Below are 13178 nucleotides of genomic sequence, written 5' to 3'. Positions count from 1 at the left end.
AGAATTTTTTCAGAATTTTTTAATACCGTTTTTTCTCATGTTGTGATAAAAATAAGAAAATGCAGTACTAAAAAGTTGATAAAAAATTCTGAAAAAATTCTCATTGAGTTTCCCGAAGTATTCGGAAATGGAGAAATAAGTTGGTTTATTATAAAACTATTTGCGATTTATTTTGATTTATATATACTTATTTATATAAAGTACTACATATTTATTTTAAAAACAAGCATTACATCTAAAAATTTATTTACAATATGGAAAGAGTGATAAAATATCAGGATTTGAAATGTACTCAAACCTAATAAAGATTATCTCTGAATCTTTAGAATAATGTTTTTCAAAAAAATAATGTTTCGATTTTTCTCTCACAAATTCAAACATGAATGTTGAATACACCGTCATAAATACACATAATGTAAAAAAAGAGACTCCCAAGGACCTCAATACGATAGATACGGAGAGATATCTCAAATTATAAAGTTGCCACTATTTAATGTGAATCGAAATTTTCTTCTTTCGGTTCAGAAAAACACCATACGAAACTGGATTGATGAAGAATCGAAGTCGTTGTATCGGTGTGGCGATTATTAGAATGTCGCGTTTATTAGAATAATACAAATCTTTTATTGCCAAGCTGATACAAATGAAGAATTTTTATTTCCTAACTGATGACATAATTTATGAGTCCTTCCCAAAAGGATTAGGAAAGTGCGTTCTACTCTCCATTTTTTCTTCCTTTCATTTCATTTCCTTCCGTTTTCTGCCTTATATACTCAACTAAAGATATGCTTTACTTATGTTTATGTAAGAGTTCTTAACTTCTTATATGAGCACTTTTTTCAGTGCAAAATATTCATTTTATTTGAAGATTCAGAAGATATCCGAAATCAAGATGTAGAAGTGCTAATCTATAAGTTTCCTTATTTCTGGTAATTTTATTTCAAAATAACGAAAGTTTGTAACACCTAGATTTAATGTATGCAGAGCAAAATGTTGATATCTATTTGACATACATATCATTTTGTTCCAATAATTTGAAACTTTCATCGAACTTATAACTTGAAATTTTTCATCGTCTTGCGCTATTTCCACCTGAAAATTAATATTTTATTTTACAGAGATAAAATCATACTAATAACTATTAAATGTAACAATCGTTAATAGAATCCAATATAATATTTGAACAATATGTATGTAAAGACTAATTGTATAATATTTAAATATCTTACCGCGATGTTATTAGATTTCCCACAGATGTTCATGCCTAGAATTGACATTGCCTTGTAATTGCTATAAAATATTGACTTTTTTGTTGATGTAATAACTGCTGTTTGGCTTGATAATTTAGTTACTAGTTTACTTTGTTCATTAGCCTCTTCTTTGTTCGGACATTTTAGTAGTGTCTCTATTTTTATCTTATATATTCCTTTTCCCGATATAGGAACATAATATAATTCTGAAATATTTAAAAAGAAAAATGAAAAAAAAAAAAGATTATTTAGATGTTACAGCGAAATATACCATTGCGGATTACACTAGCCTGCGAATTTACACTTTTGAATAATCGTCTACCAAACACTTAATAATTTTTTACATCGATACATTATATTTATTTGTTTCTATTGTAATTACCATAATTTTTTTACATATTGAATATGAAATAGATTTTCATGCAAATTTAGCTGTATATCATGTTACAATTCTAAGAGAAATGGCGTCAGAGATCAAAAATGATGATTTTATGGATTTTCAAGACGTTGTAACACTGATGGTCAATTTTTTAAAAATATTATGAATACTATGTACATATAATGTATATAATGTGACAATTTCAACTTTTACCTTTGAAATGTATATTCGGTTTTGTTTTCATATGTCTTTTTGCATATCATTACGATTAAAATAACATTTATTTTGTGAAAAGCATATACTTGCCATCATCAACGACTGTTATACTGAAAATTCCGCCTTCATGAGTAAAATTTTGCTTTGCTACAGAGAAAAAAGTATCAACCGGTTTCATGTAATCAGATTCGACTCTGCACATACGCTTTGTAGATGATTCATACACCACTAAACCTGAACCTTCCGTATCAGTCATAAATATCTGTATTGATTTACATGTATATTGAATCACTTAACAAATAAGATACAATATATTGCATATACATTTGTTTACGCAAGTATTATTTAGTTACTCGGTATATACGGTTAAGTATATACATATATATGTGTTCATGTAATTAAATGTGTAATTAAATAATACTTGCGCAGACTAATATTTATTACTACGATTAAAAAAGAAGATATACTAACAATCATTTTATTTAGAAAGTGTTTGCAATTTCCAGGAGCATAAATCAAAGGCGTTATCAATAATCCAGAACCTGTTTCGTTAGTAGCCAAATCAAGTGGAAGATAAATAGTTTTAACAAGCGTATCATCTTTTAAATCAAAGATCAACAGTTTTGGATTACAGACTTGGTCGAATTGCCCGATTTTGCCATTATCCAGAACGATGATGTGATTGCATTGAATCTAGAATTAAGGTAAAAATTCTATTTCATATATTGTTATTAACCTGATTATTGTGTATGCATGTAGTGTATCCCAATTAACACAAATCATTCATGAAACATTCTATTTGTATTCCTAATGTACAATATTATATTCCGGAAATTGAAAACATATGTAAGAGATGTTAATTATAATAGAATTTTTTAAGTGATCCCATATTAGCTGTAGCGATCTATATTAACACTTTTTCCTCTAATAAAGTGTTGATTATTTAAATATTATTACATATAAATAAACTGATAGTTATTTGATATTGATATATTTAAATATAAGATATAAATATGTGACATATACATATAAGTTAAAGAATCTCTTGAACGAATTAAAGATGTCGAATACTTACATTCGTTCGGTAAACATTTACAATACCATTACATATACATTCGCTATTATGCCAATTGTTATTATACCAACTCCAATCTGGATATGGCCGTAAAATTGGACCTCCTGGTCCTATTTTATTAGTTACTGTCGTTAAAGTAGCAGGTGAACCAGGGCCGTATACATTAGTAACAGTAACGAATAGTCTACCATCTGTAAGTATTTTGTTTGTAAACGGAACCTACGTTTTCTACTAAAAATTATGTTTACTTTTTTAATTTCATGACAGTAGTAATGCAATGCGTTGTGTTGACAATATCAAAGTATGAAATATATTAATCCATAATATGCTTATATTACAATTAAATACTATATTTTTTATGATTACAGTACAGTTAAATGCTATAACTATAAACTGCGTGATAAAAGAGTAACATTCATGTTTCTGTGTAAATATAAGTATTACAAATTTTTCGGATGATCTACCATTAACCTACCATCCGCTTTACTTGCATCTTCGAATAAGCACATTAATGGATTGTAAGAGCCGGATATTAACGCTTCTTTCTTCTGCTCTTGACTTCGCCATTCAAAGTCAGCGTATTTCCATTCATGTATGACATTCACTTCAATTCCGAAGCTCACAATTGCCATTGATACAATTAGTAGAATAAACGAAGAAAATCCCATTTTTAGTAGTTGGTAGCTTACAGGTAGTAATGTTGTGTAGCTCAGGGCATGACAAAAAAGGATTTTTTTTATCCAAGATACGAATTCGTCTTGAGAGTTTAAACTTCGAATCCCAAAAAAAAGATTGCGCAGGTGTTCTTTTAATGAAATATTGATTGGAATTTTATTCTCTTTATATAGTTGTCGTTTTATTCTTTCTACGGTTATTGATGTCCGATCATCAGCTTTAGCCGTTGCTGGTACAGGTGAAATGGTTGGATCGATCTAATAAGTAAAAACCGATCGCTCAATGAGTAGCCTGCATTCTGAAAACCGAAAAAGTGTTGCAATCTTTTAGTTGATGAATGTAATCTTTTAACTTTTGATGTAGTCGCAGCAAAAATATTCCCGGTAAAATATCTGCTAAAATCTCACAAGTTCACACACTTTTAACAAATTTTCGAAATAACGATCCTGATAAATACTTTTTCTCTGTTTTTATTATTAATATAAGTTAACATTCTCTCTCTCGCGCGCTCGCACGGCTATGCCTCATTTAGTTTTTTACAATGAATTCCATTTACGTTGTGAAATGTAACAATGAGTTATATTGGGCAAAAATTTTTTTTGAAGACACATGTATGATTTGAGTGAAAGTAATTTGGTTTCACAATAAATTGTATTTGTTTGTAAATTGTAATAAATTGCGCTAAGTGGAAAAATTTTTGAATATGCGTGCATTGGGAAAAATTTCTGGTTGAAAATGAACGAATCGGTAAGATTCTATATAATCATATTAATCAGAATTTGATCATTATAATTGAACATCTGTTTTATCTCAATTAAAATTTAATAAATTCAACCAGAAAATTTAGATTCGTCCACCAGTCAGAAATATTATTCAGTGCCTTTCTTAATAATTAAGTTTGTTGTGACTTTTGGATTGTAACAATAAAATAAAATAACTGACCTGAATATCGGTAGACACGTAAGTTGCAAATGCTAGTGCAATAACTTGTCTGTCAGTTATATTTTTTTCGACAAATATGTATGAAGATGTTTTTTTAAAGCACTTGGTTATGCAACCACTAATCATAATTGCGGCCATTAAAAGTCTTTTGACTTGGCGTTACGTTGTCACAATATGTATAAAAGACTTATGACACACATTATGTGTGTATGGTTACATGTGCAGATCGTATCCTATCACTGAAGCAAACTGGAATCAAAAACACAAAAGGAACCATTTGGTCGAAGTATCTAAAAATTTAAACACAGGTCTGAAAATATATAATTTTAGATATTTTAAAAATAATTTAAAGAATGTGTTATAGTGCATCTAAATAATTACGTAGTAATCTCACGCATAATGAGCAATGTTGCAAAAAGTTTCGACATTCTTGCAACCCGATAGTTTGTTTGAAAATTTTGATTAGATTGCCTCTTTTTTATTTATTGGTTAATATTTATTGATATTTGTCTAATTGAGTTAAGAATTATAAATTTAAGAAATAGAGTAACAAATTCGTTTATTTGAAGAATATTTGCAATTCATTCTGGCAATTTATATGTGTATAAAATAACTTGTATTTTGAATACAAGTATTACACTCCCCCCCCCCAAAATTTACTTTATTATAAGGAAAACGTGATAAAATAACAGAACCAATAAATACACTCAATATGTTAACAAAGTTTATCTCTGAATTTTTGAAATAAAGTTTCTTTAAGGGGGTACTCTACTCTAAAACACGCTTTTTTCGGGATTTTTTTACAAGAAACTAGTGAAAATTGTTAATATCAGCTTTTTATGTATATATTTTATTATGTTTAGAGAACATAAAAAATATTTTTTAAAGCTAAATTAATGAATATAAATATTAATTAAACCCTATCGAATACATGGTAAAAAAAAAACGGTGCCCATGATTGCGTGCATTCTGGTTATCTGAAATAAAAAATTCAAAAAGATTCTTAATTAGTATAAGTTTGGCTATAGCAGGAACTAGAATGGAATAAAAAAATAGAAAATTAAAAAAATGGCGGCACTTTGAAAATTTAGTATGAATTTTCTTATCTTTCGAAGGTTGTCAAAATCGTAAAAAAATTTTTTTTTACTTAATTCTAGTTCCGGCTATATAGCCAAACTTATATTAAGAATCCAAATTAAGAATCTTTTTGAATTTTTTATTTCAGATAACCAGAATGCACGCAATCATGGGCACCGTTTTTTTTTTACCATGTATTCGATAGGGTTTAATTAATATTTATATTCATTAATTTAGCTTTAAAAAATATTTTTTATGTTCTCTAAACATAATAAAATATATACATAAAAAGCTGATATTAACAATTTTCACTAGTTTCTTGTAAAAAAATCCCGAAAAAAGCGTGTTTTAGAGTAGAGTACCCCCTTAAACAAATTAAGTTGTGAGTTTTCTCGCAATAAGTACAAATACGTCGTTATCATATATACATAAGAAAAAAAGATGAGACTCGCGGAGACTTAATTGGACAAATACAGAGATATCTGAGATGATATCTGACTAAAGTCATCACTATATCTAAAACGTTTCTTCGTTCGGTGCGAATCTAGATTACGTAAGAATCAAACACGTTTGAGGGTTGCGAGGTGTCGTGTCTATTGAAACAAGGCAAGACTTTTAATGGCATAGCTGATACGAAAAATTGTATTTCCTAATCCATACCATAAATCATGAGATTTTCGCAAAGGATAAAATCTTCTCGAATCTGTTTTACGTTCGCGGCTTTATTTCTTCTTCTCTTTCTGGCCTCGTAAAAAATATTTGAACACATGTTATCGTGCTTTATTCTTATCGAGCTCTTAACGTAAAGATTATCAACAAATCCTAAAGCACTTTTATCGCTCAGAATTTTTATTTCATTTGTGTTTAAAAGACATTATAAAAGAATAGGTTCTAAATGAAGTAATAAATAAATATCTTTCATGAAAAAATAGCCATGAAGTGTAAAGAACAGCCATGAAGTGTAAAGAATTTATGTAAAGAACAAACATTTATTTTATATATGACATATTTATCATTCATAACTAATAAAGAATTAATCAAAATAATCTTAAAAAAACGTCTTAATTAAATGATGTAATGTCATTTATTATATAATGACCTTTTTGACATAATTTTGAAGGTACACGTTTATATCAAATTCATGCAGTATATCTTACAACTACAGATGCTATTATCGAATTTCTTTATTGAGTAAGATTATGTTTAGTAAATATTAGTCTGAAATTATATTTCCAGAACTCTTTCAAAATGGTTTATTATTTACTTCTATGTCAATTATTATTATCGCCCTAATAACTTATTTTTATGTGCATGTATAATTAAAAAAATCTTTGAATTTTTCTTTAAAACTAATTTTAAAAAGTTTGCAAATTAATCTTTTGCAATATATGCAGATTTATGTAATGCACATAATTTTAACATATATATGCACATATAAAATTACGTTTTACATATTGATTTGATATTATATATATATATATATATACATATATATTTTTTTAAATATGAAAATTAGAACTTACACTGAAAAAAAACATTAGCTGCTGCAGCAAATTAGATGGTAAACTATGGCATATAATTTTTGGTTGCTGCAGTCAATTAAAAATGTTATGCCATATTTAATCATCTAATTTGCTGTAGCAACCAATCTTTTCTTTCAGTGTAGAGTTGCTAATTTATCTTCTAATTCTATGTTTCTTTTAGCACAAATTTATTTTGAAATAACGGACATTTGTTTCATTTGTATTTAATTTGTTCAAAGCATAAAGTTGAAATCTATCAGATATGCACTTCAGCTGACATCCATTACTTGAAATTTTCATCGAACTTATAGATTGAAAATTTTCGCTGTCTTGTGCTAACATCTCCTTGAAATAAATAATAGTTTATTTTACTTTATAAAATCATACCAATGACTATTAAATTATTAATAGTATTTGACATGTTTTACGATTGATACGTAAAGAATAATTACATACGGATATCTTACCGTTTCATAGTTATCGGATTTTGTCATGCGTAGAATAGACATTGCCTGAAAATCGCTATAAAATATTGATTGTCCTGCTGATGTGAGAACTACCGTCTGGCTTGATAATTTTTTAACAAGTTGAGTTTGTTCATTAGCCTTTTCTTTGTTTGGACATTCTAGTAAGTTTTTTATCTGTATTTTGTATATTTCCTTTCCTGATACAGCAGCAAAATAGAGATCTAAAATATTTAAAATACAGTGAAAAGGATTATTATTTGGAAGTTACAGCAAAAATACATTGATTATTTCTAAAAAAACTTTTCTATGTTTTTGAGGTTTTCACGGGGGTAACTTCTGCGTAAAAACTATAATGTGTGTCGCAAGTTATTTCCGTGTCTATGTCCATCTTTGGAATGCCAACGTTTCGTAAACGTTGCATTTGGCGTTCCATAAATAAGTATAGTAACGGAGGAAACCCTCAAAACATGTACAGGTTTTAAATAAAATTTTTTTATGTTTTATGAGTTATTACTAGCGCGCAAAGCATATATGTCTTAATAAATGAATAAATATTAATATCACGTAAATAAGAAATTACGAATGCAAATGGTATGTGTCAATTAAAGTTAAATATTTTCAGATTTGCTATATAGGATAAGATTAAATATTACAACTGAAATAATATCTATTATTTAAAATGCAAACACTTACCATCGTCAAGAACTGTTATACTGAAGATACCGCCCACATACGTAAAATTTTCGCCCGCTACAGAGAAGAAAGTATCAGTCGGTTTCATGTAATCAGATTCGACTGTGCACATACTCTTTGTAAACGAGTTATACACTACTAAACTGGAATCTCCCGTATCAGTTATAAATACCTGTGTATATGTTTATAGATATATTAAATTTATAAATATATTAAATCACGCAAAATAAGAGATATATAATGAAAAATGTTATTAAATAATATTTACACAGATGAATATGTATTACACTATAATTAAGAGAGAAGATATACTAACTATCATATCATCCAGAAACTGCGTGCATTTCCCATTTGGAATATAAACCAAAGGCATTACCAATAATCCAGAGTCCGTTTTGTCAGTAGCAGTATCAATTGGAATATAAATAATTTTAACCAATGTATCATCTTTTAAATTGAAAATCAATAGTTTTGGATTACAGATTCGATCGGTTCCGATTTTGCCGATATCCATAACGAAGAGGTGATTGCATCGAATCTGAGATAAAAGTAAAAACTCTATTTCATATATTGTCAAACTTATCTTATTGCGTGTAGTTGTGTGTAATATTTAATAAACTGTTGCTCTTTAATACATTACATATAAATGTAAAAAATTATATTTTTTCTTGAATGAAAGATGTTGATATACTTACGTCTATTCGATAAACATTTATAATACCATCACACATATAGCTGCTATTATACCAACTCCAATCTGGGTATGGTCGCAAAATTGGACCTCCTAGTCCTGTCTTATTAGTTACTGTCGTCAAAGTAGCAGGTGAAGCATGTGTATTTATGTTGGAAACAGTAATGAATATTCTTCCATCTATAAGAATTTATTTTTGTAACTTATGTTTGCTACTGTAATAGATGTATTTATTTCAAAGAAAATCATAGGAAAAATAAAAATTGAATGTAGTCAGTGGACCTCAGAATTAGCTTAAAATTTTAAGATTTAATATTGATCATTACATTTAATATTGATCACTGACGTATCTAGAGAAAGATTTGGAAGATTGGAACTCTATCCCGAAATTTTGTATTTAATTTTTAATTCTTATTTATAAAAGATATATTACTATTTTTTATTCTTTTTGTTTTATTTATTATCTGATTCTCCTTTTTTTTTAAATTTAATATCGCATTTTTAATAATACTTACTAGCAATGTAACTATCAATGTTTCTCAAACAAAGAACTTTCTATAAAGTTGTTTTCTTTTTAAATTTTTTTTCTGAGAAAATTATCATAAATGTTTTGTATATGTATAATAATAATAATATTTTAGTAATATTAAACCGCACAGTATTATATAACAAACACATGTGTTAATTAAATTTAAAAAACAGTAGCTCTGGGTTGCTTCCCAAAACATAACTATACTTGATCGAAACTCTATAGTTATTACGTTTTGGAACATATTCTTATATAGTGAAGGCACAGTAATTTTTTAATATGATTAGTTCTTGTCTTTAATTCTTCGTCGGATCTAAATCCACAAGCCAAGTAACTGTTAAATTAATGACGAGTTACTAAAAGAAATGTAACTAATTATAAGTTAAATTACATTTACAGATAGGAAAATAGAAACGAAATTAAAAAAAAAAAGTTACTAAAAAGTAATTATGACTGTAACTTATTTACAAGTAATGAATTACTTCTCTGCAAAATCATTATAACTTTTTTTGAATAGTATATCATCAACTTACCTTCTGCTTCATCTGCATCTTCGAACACGCACCTGGAAGAGTTATAGATACCAGAACTTATCGCGTCTTCCTCCTGTTCCTTAGAAAGCCATTCAAATTCAGGAAATTTCCATGTATATATATTTTTCACTTTGTCTCCAAAGCTTACAATCACCATCGACAGAATTAGCAGGGTAAACAAAGGATGTCCTATTTTCATCATGGTGGATAGCTTATAGGTAATAATGTTGTAAATACAGGATTTTCTGGAAACGAATTCGTCTTTGAAAGTTGAAACATTGAATCTTAAGATTAGTAGTTGATAATATCGATACAGTTATCAATCCGCTGCAGCATAAATACTCTCACTATTCAAGTAGGGGGGTACACAGTATATTAAAAAAAAACCAATATTTACAATCGACAGAAGTGCCTTCTAAAAATATATGTAGCCGCAATCCTCCTTTTGTTAATTAATTAATTATCTATTCATGTTACGTCGGCCTTAAATTAGGCCATCTTCAGTATTACAATCATTCGTTTTATAACTTACGCACTTATATATATTCACGCAAAAGGACGCAGATTTGAGTTTTTTCGCGTTATACATTGTAAACTTAATTACACGAGAACGTTCATCCACGAATCGATTTATTTATTACACAGAATATTAAAACAAAGGGCCCTATTATAAGATACCGAAATTCATTTTGGATAAATGCTAAAAGTCTATGGGCAGAACTTAAAAAAATAATAGGTCATTTTAAAGGGAATTTAATAAATTTTAAAATAGCGTTAGATAAAATTTAATTCAAATTCCATTTTTTTTTTAATTAAAAAAATGTAAAAAGTGAGCAAATCACAAAGTAAAAAAAATCGTGTTTCTAATATGAGATGCACCGAGAAATCGATAGCAAAACGCAAAATATATCAGTATTGCAATTAAAAAACTTTATTTCATGTTTCTAAAATGCAAACAAACACAAGCCAGCGTGCGTGAAAAATGACCATGCGATAGATTATACCCAGAACTCGTCTTCAGGTAGTTGGAATCAAGCATCGCAGAAATAAGCACTCGACGTTCATTCCGGTTGTCCTTTTTATTATAGTACAATAACATTTACTCTTTAGCAACGATTTTCGCTATAACATAGGAGTATAGGTTATTTCATATTAGAAATACTGGGTATCTCATATTACGATTTCCACGCCTTATGGTTTTATGATCATCAAATCTAATTTCTGTAATTAAAAAATTCAACATATCCCGTATTTTTCTATTAGTACGACTTTACTCTATCACTACATGAAGAATTTATTGCCAAATATTTATTTATTAAATTATAAACAAGATTTAAAGGCTCATCTCTCAATGAAACTTGAAGATATCCAAATTCTAAAATCTTTTTTTACAATGACTACAGTCATGATCTAATAATGAATTTTCTACTAAATAGTTTTCAATCCAAGAGCAATAAATTCATGGTGAAACCAATAGATAGCGTTTATTAGTTTAGCAGAAACGCCGCTATCTCATATTAGGCGCCTATCTCATAATAGGGGGCTTTCCTTTAATAATAAAAATAAAGTTAGTCAAAAATTGTCTAGTTATATGCTCCAGAACAATTTGTCTATTACAATCAGTCCGATAATCCCAAGATTCATCCTTAATTATTGAACACGCAATTTCCGGATTCTAATGAGCATGGATGTATTTTTAAATTAATTATAATAATTCTAGAATCAAGTAAATAAAACAATATAATACCTGTGTTACGATGAACTTCAATAGAATGTTATCAACACGTGAATAACTTGGTGTAACAGTTCCACTAATGAAGACGTCAGGTATAGTATGTTTAAATTTAATCATGACCGACCGTTTATAAATAAAATTCTGTAGAGAAAGGGTAACTCAGAAGTTATGTGGGAGAAGTTATATTAAGTAACGGAAAGACTCTGGTAATCGTTTCGTACCATTTTATTTGTTTATTCCAATAAATTTTTAATGAATATCGTTTCAGACGTAATTACGTCTTTTGATCAAAAGACTCGGTTTTCAAAAGACTTAAGTCTTTTGAAAACGTGACTCCGTATCTAATACTTAAATATTAGCCTAGTTTAATTTGTGACTATATTCAAGTTGATACTGTAATATTACAGTATGAGAGTCTTTTAATTTTTTAATGTTTGCTTTATGTTTTTTTATTCTCGTTTTTATTTTCTTTTTGGTTTGGTCAACATACGAAGAATCACAATCGAGACAGCTTATTTTATATACAACGTCGCATTGCTCCAATTTGTCTTTACCTAATTAAATAACAGAATTCAAGATATTCATAGGTTTATAAGCTACTTTAAAATTATTTTTTTTTGCGATAGTTTTAAATTTTTCAGAGATTTTGTTCATATATGGTATTGTAAAATATTTTCTTATATTATTATTATTAGAATCATTATTATCAATTGTATTGTTTACATATAAATTATTTTTTCTCGATAACATTTTTATTCTATTATTAATTGTGGAGAAAGTTATGTCAAGAGGATAACTATTAGTGAGCAGAACGTTCATCATAGATTCAATATTTTTATTGTAATATTCTAAATGTGACAGGAAAAGAATTTTATCTAGCTGACCGATTATAACTTCTCTTTTATGTTCTATTGGGTGGTTAGATTTGTAATTTAGATAACGTCCTGAATTCATAGATTTTTTATAATTGTCAAATTTGATATGACCTCCTCCACCTTCAAACTTACATCAAGAAAATTAACAGAATCGTCATTATTGTGTTCTACAGTGAATCTCAATTTGTCATGATAAGAATTAAAACTATTTAATATTTCATTAATCTGGTTGTTCGGTACTGCTAGTATAATATCATTATCGTAACGATAATATATTGGAATATTAATATTCAAGTTGGAAAGAATAATTTTTTCCAAGTCTTGAATTATACCAAATTCGCCAAGATAGGTGACAATGGAGATCCCATCGGCATATCAAAGATTTGTTTGAAATAGATATCTAGATATCTGCAATAAATCAGCCTAATTTAAAAAATTTTAAAAAGGGAACAGAAAACTGCTACGTCCACGTCGTTGTTCCTGGGTTACGCTAAAAGTAATTTCTTGAAAAGTAGTTA

The 13178-nt window shown here is 28.1% G+C and overlaps 2 protein-coding genes across 4 annotated transcripts; both read right to left on the bottom strand.

Annotated features, from left to right (window-relative positions):
* Nucleotides 1-487: 487 nt before the first annotated feature.
* LOC108764227 (major royal jelly protein 1) lies at nucleotides 488-4840 on the bottom strand. Its single transcript, XM_018512358.1, has 7 exons — nucleotides 4538-4840; nucleotides 3396-3893; nucleotides 2921-3111; nucleotides 2317-2538; nucleotides 1936-2107; nucleotides 1230-1456; nucleotides 488-1092 (listed from the first exon to the last, which is right to left on the bottom strand). Exons 2-7 carry the CDS (start codon nucleotides 3586-3588, stop codon nucleotides 904-906), a joined length of 1194 nt encoding a protein of 397 aa, XP_018367860.1. The 5' UTR covers nucleotides 3589-3893; nucleotides 4538-4840; the 3' UTR covers nucleotides 488-903.
* Nucleotides 4841-7231: 2391 nt separating this feature from the next.
* Nucleotides 7232-11873, bottom strand: LOC108764230 (major royal jelly protein 3). Of its 3 annotated transcripts, none has more exons than XM_018512361.1 (7): nucleotides 11798-11873; nucleotides 10051-10295; nucleotides 8993-9168; nucleotides 8614-8835; nucleotides 8298-8469; nucleotides 7605-7825; nucleotides 7232-7482 (listed from the first exon to the last, which is right to left on the bottom strand). In XM_018512361.1, the coding sequence occupies exons 2-7, from the start codon at nucleotides 10250-10252 to the stop codon at nucleotides 7315-7317; spliced, it is 1161 nt and encodes a 386-aa protein (XP_018367863.1). In that variant the 5' UTR covers nucleotides 10253-10295; nucleotides 11798-11873; the 3' UTR covers nucleotides 7232-7314. The 3 variants fall into 3 exon arrangements, with proteins under 3 accessions (XP_018367863.1, XP_018367865.1, XP_018367864.1); XM_018512363.1 differs by having other exon boundaries at nucleotides 7232-7479; XM_018512362.1 differs by lacking the exon at nucleotides 11798-11873 and adding an exon at nucleotides 11055-11082.
* Nucleotides 11874-13178: the final 1305 nt, after the last annotated feature.

Source organism: Trachymyrmex cornetzi, unplaced genomic scaffold (assembly GCF_001594075.2).
Source record: "Trachymyrmex cornetzi isolate Tcor2-1 unplaced genomic scaffold, Tcor1.1 scaffold40, whole genome shotgun sequence".
Classification (NCBI taxonomy): Eukaryota; Metazoa; Arthropoda; class Insecta; order Hymenoptera; family Formicidae; genus Trachymyrmex; species Trachymyrmex cornetzi.
Note: the sequence above shows the minus strand (reverse complement) of the source record. Positions and strands in the feature narration are given on the sequence as shown.

What these genes read in the sequence shown, in the direction of transcription:
- LOC108764227 (XM_018512358.1), bottom strand. Translation starts at nt 3,588, where the DNA reads ATGGGATTTTCTTCGTTTATTCTACTAATTGTATCAATGGCAATTGTG. An exon ending in TAAATGTTTACCGAACGAAT is followed by an intron (nt 2,539 to 2,920) that starts GTAAGTATTCGA and finishes CCTTAATTCTAG; the next exon opens with ATTCAATGCAATCACATCAT. An exon ending in ACTTTCTAAATAAAATGATT is followed by an intron (nt 2,108 to 2,316) that starts GTTAGTATATCT and finishes AAATCAATACAG; the next exon opens with ATATTTATGACTGATACGGA.
- LOC108764230 (XM_018512361.1), bottom strand. Translation starts at nt 10,252, where the DNA reads ATGATGAAAATAGGACATCCTTTGTTTACCCTGCTAATTCTGTCGATG. An exon ending in AGATGCAGATGAAGCAGAAG is followed by an intron (nt 9,169 to 10,050) that starts GTAAGTTGATGA and finishes AAATTCTTATAG; the next exon opens with ATGGAAGAATATTCATTACT. An exon ending in AATCCGATAACTATGAAACG is followed by an intron (nt 7,483 to 7,604) that starts GTAAGATATCCG and finishes ATTTATTTCAAG; the next exon opens with GAGATGTTAGCACAAGACAG.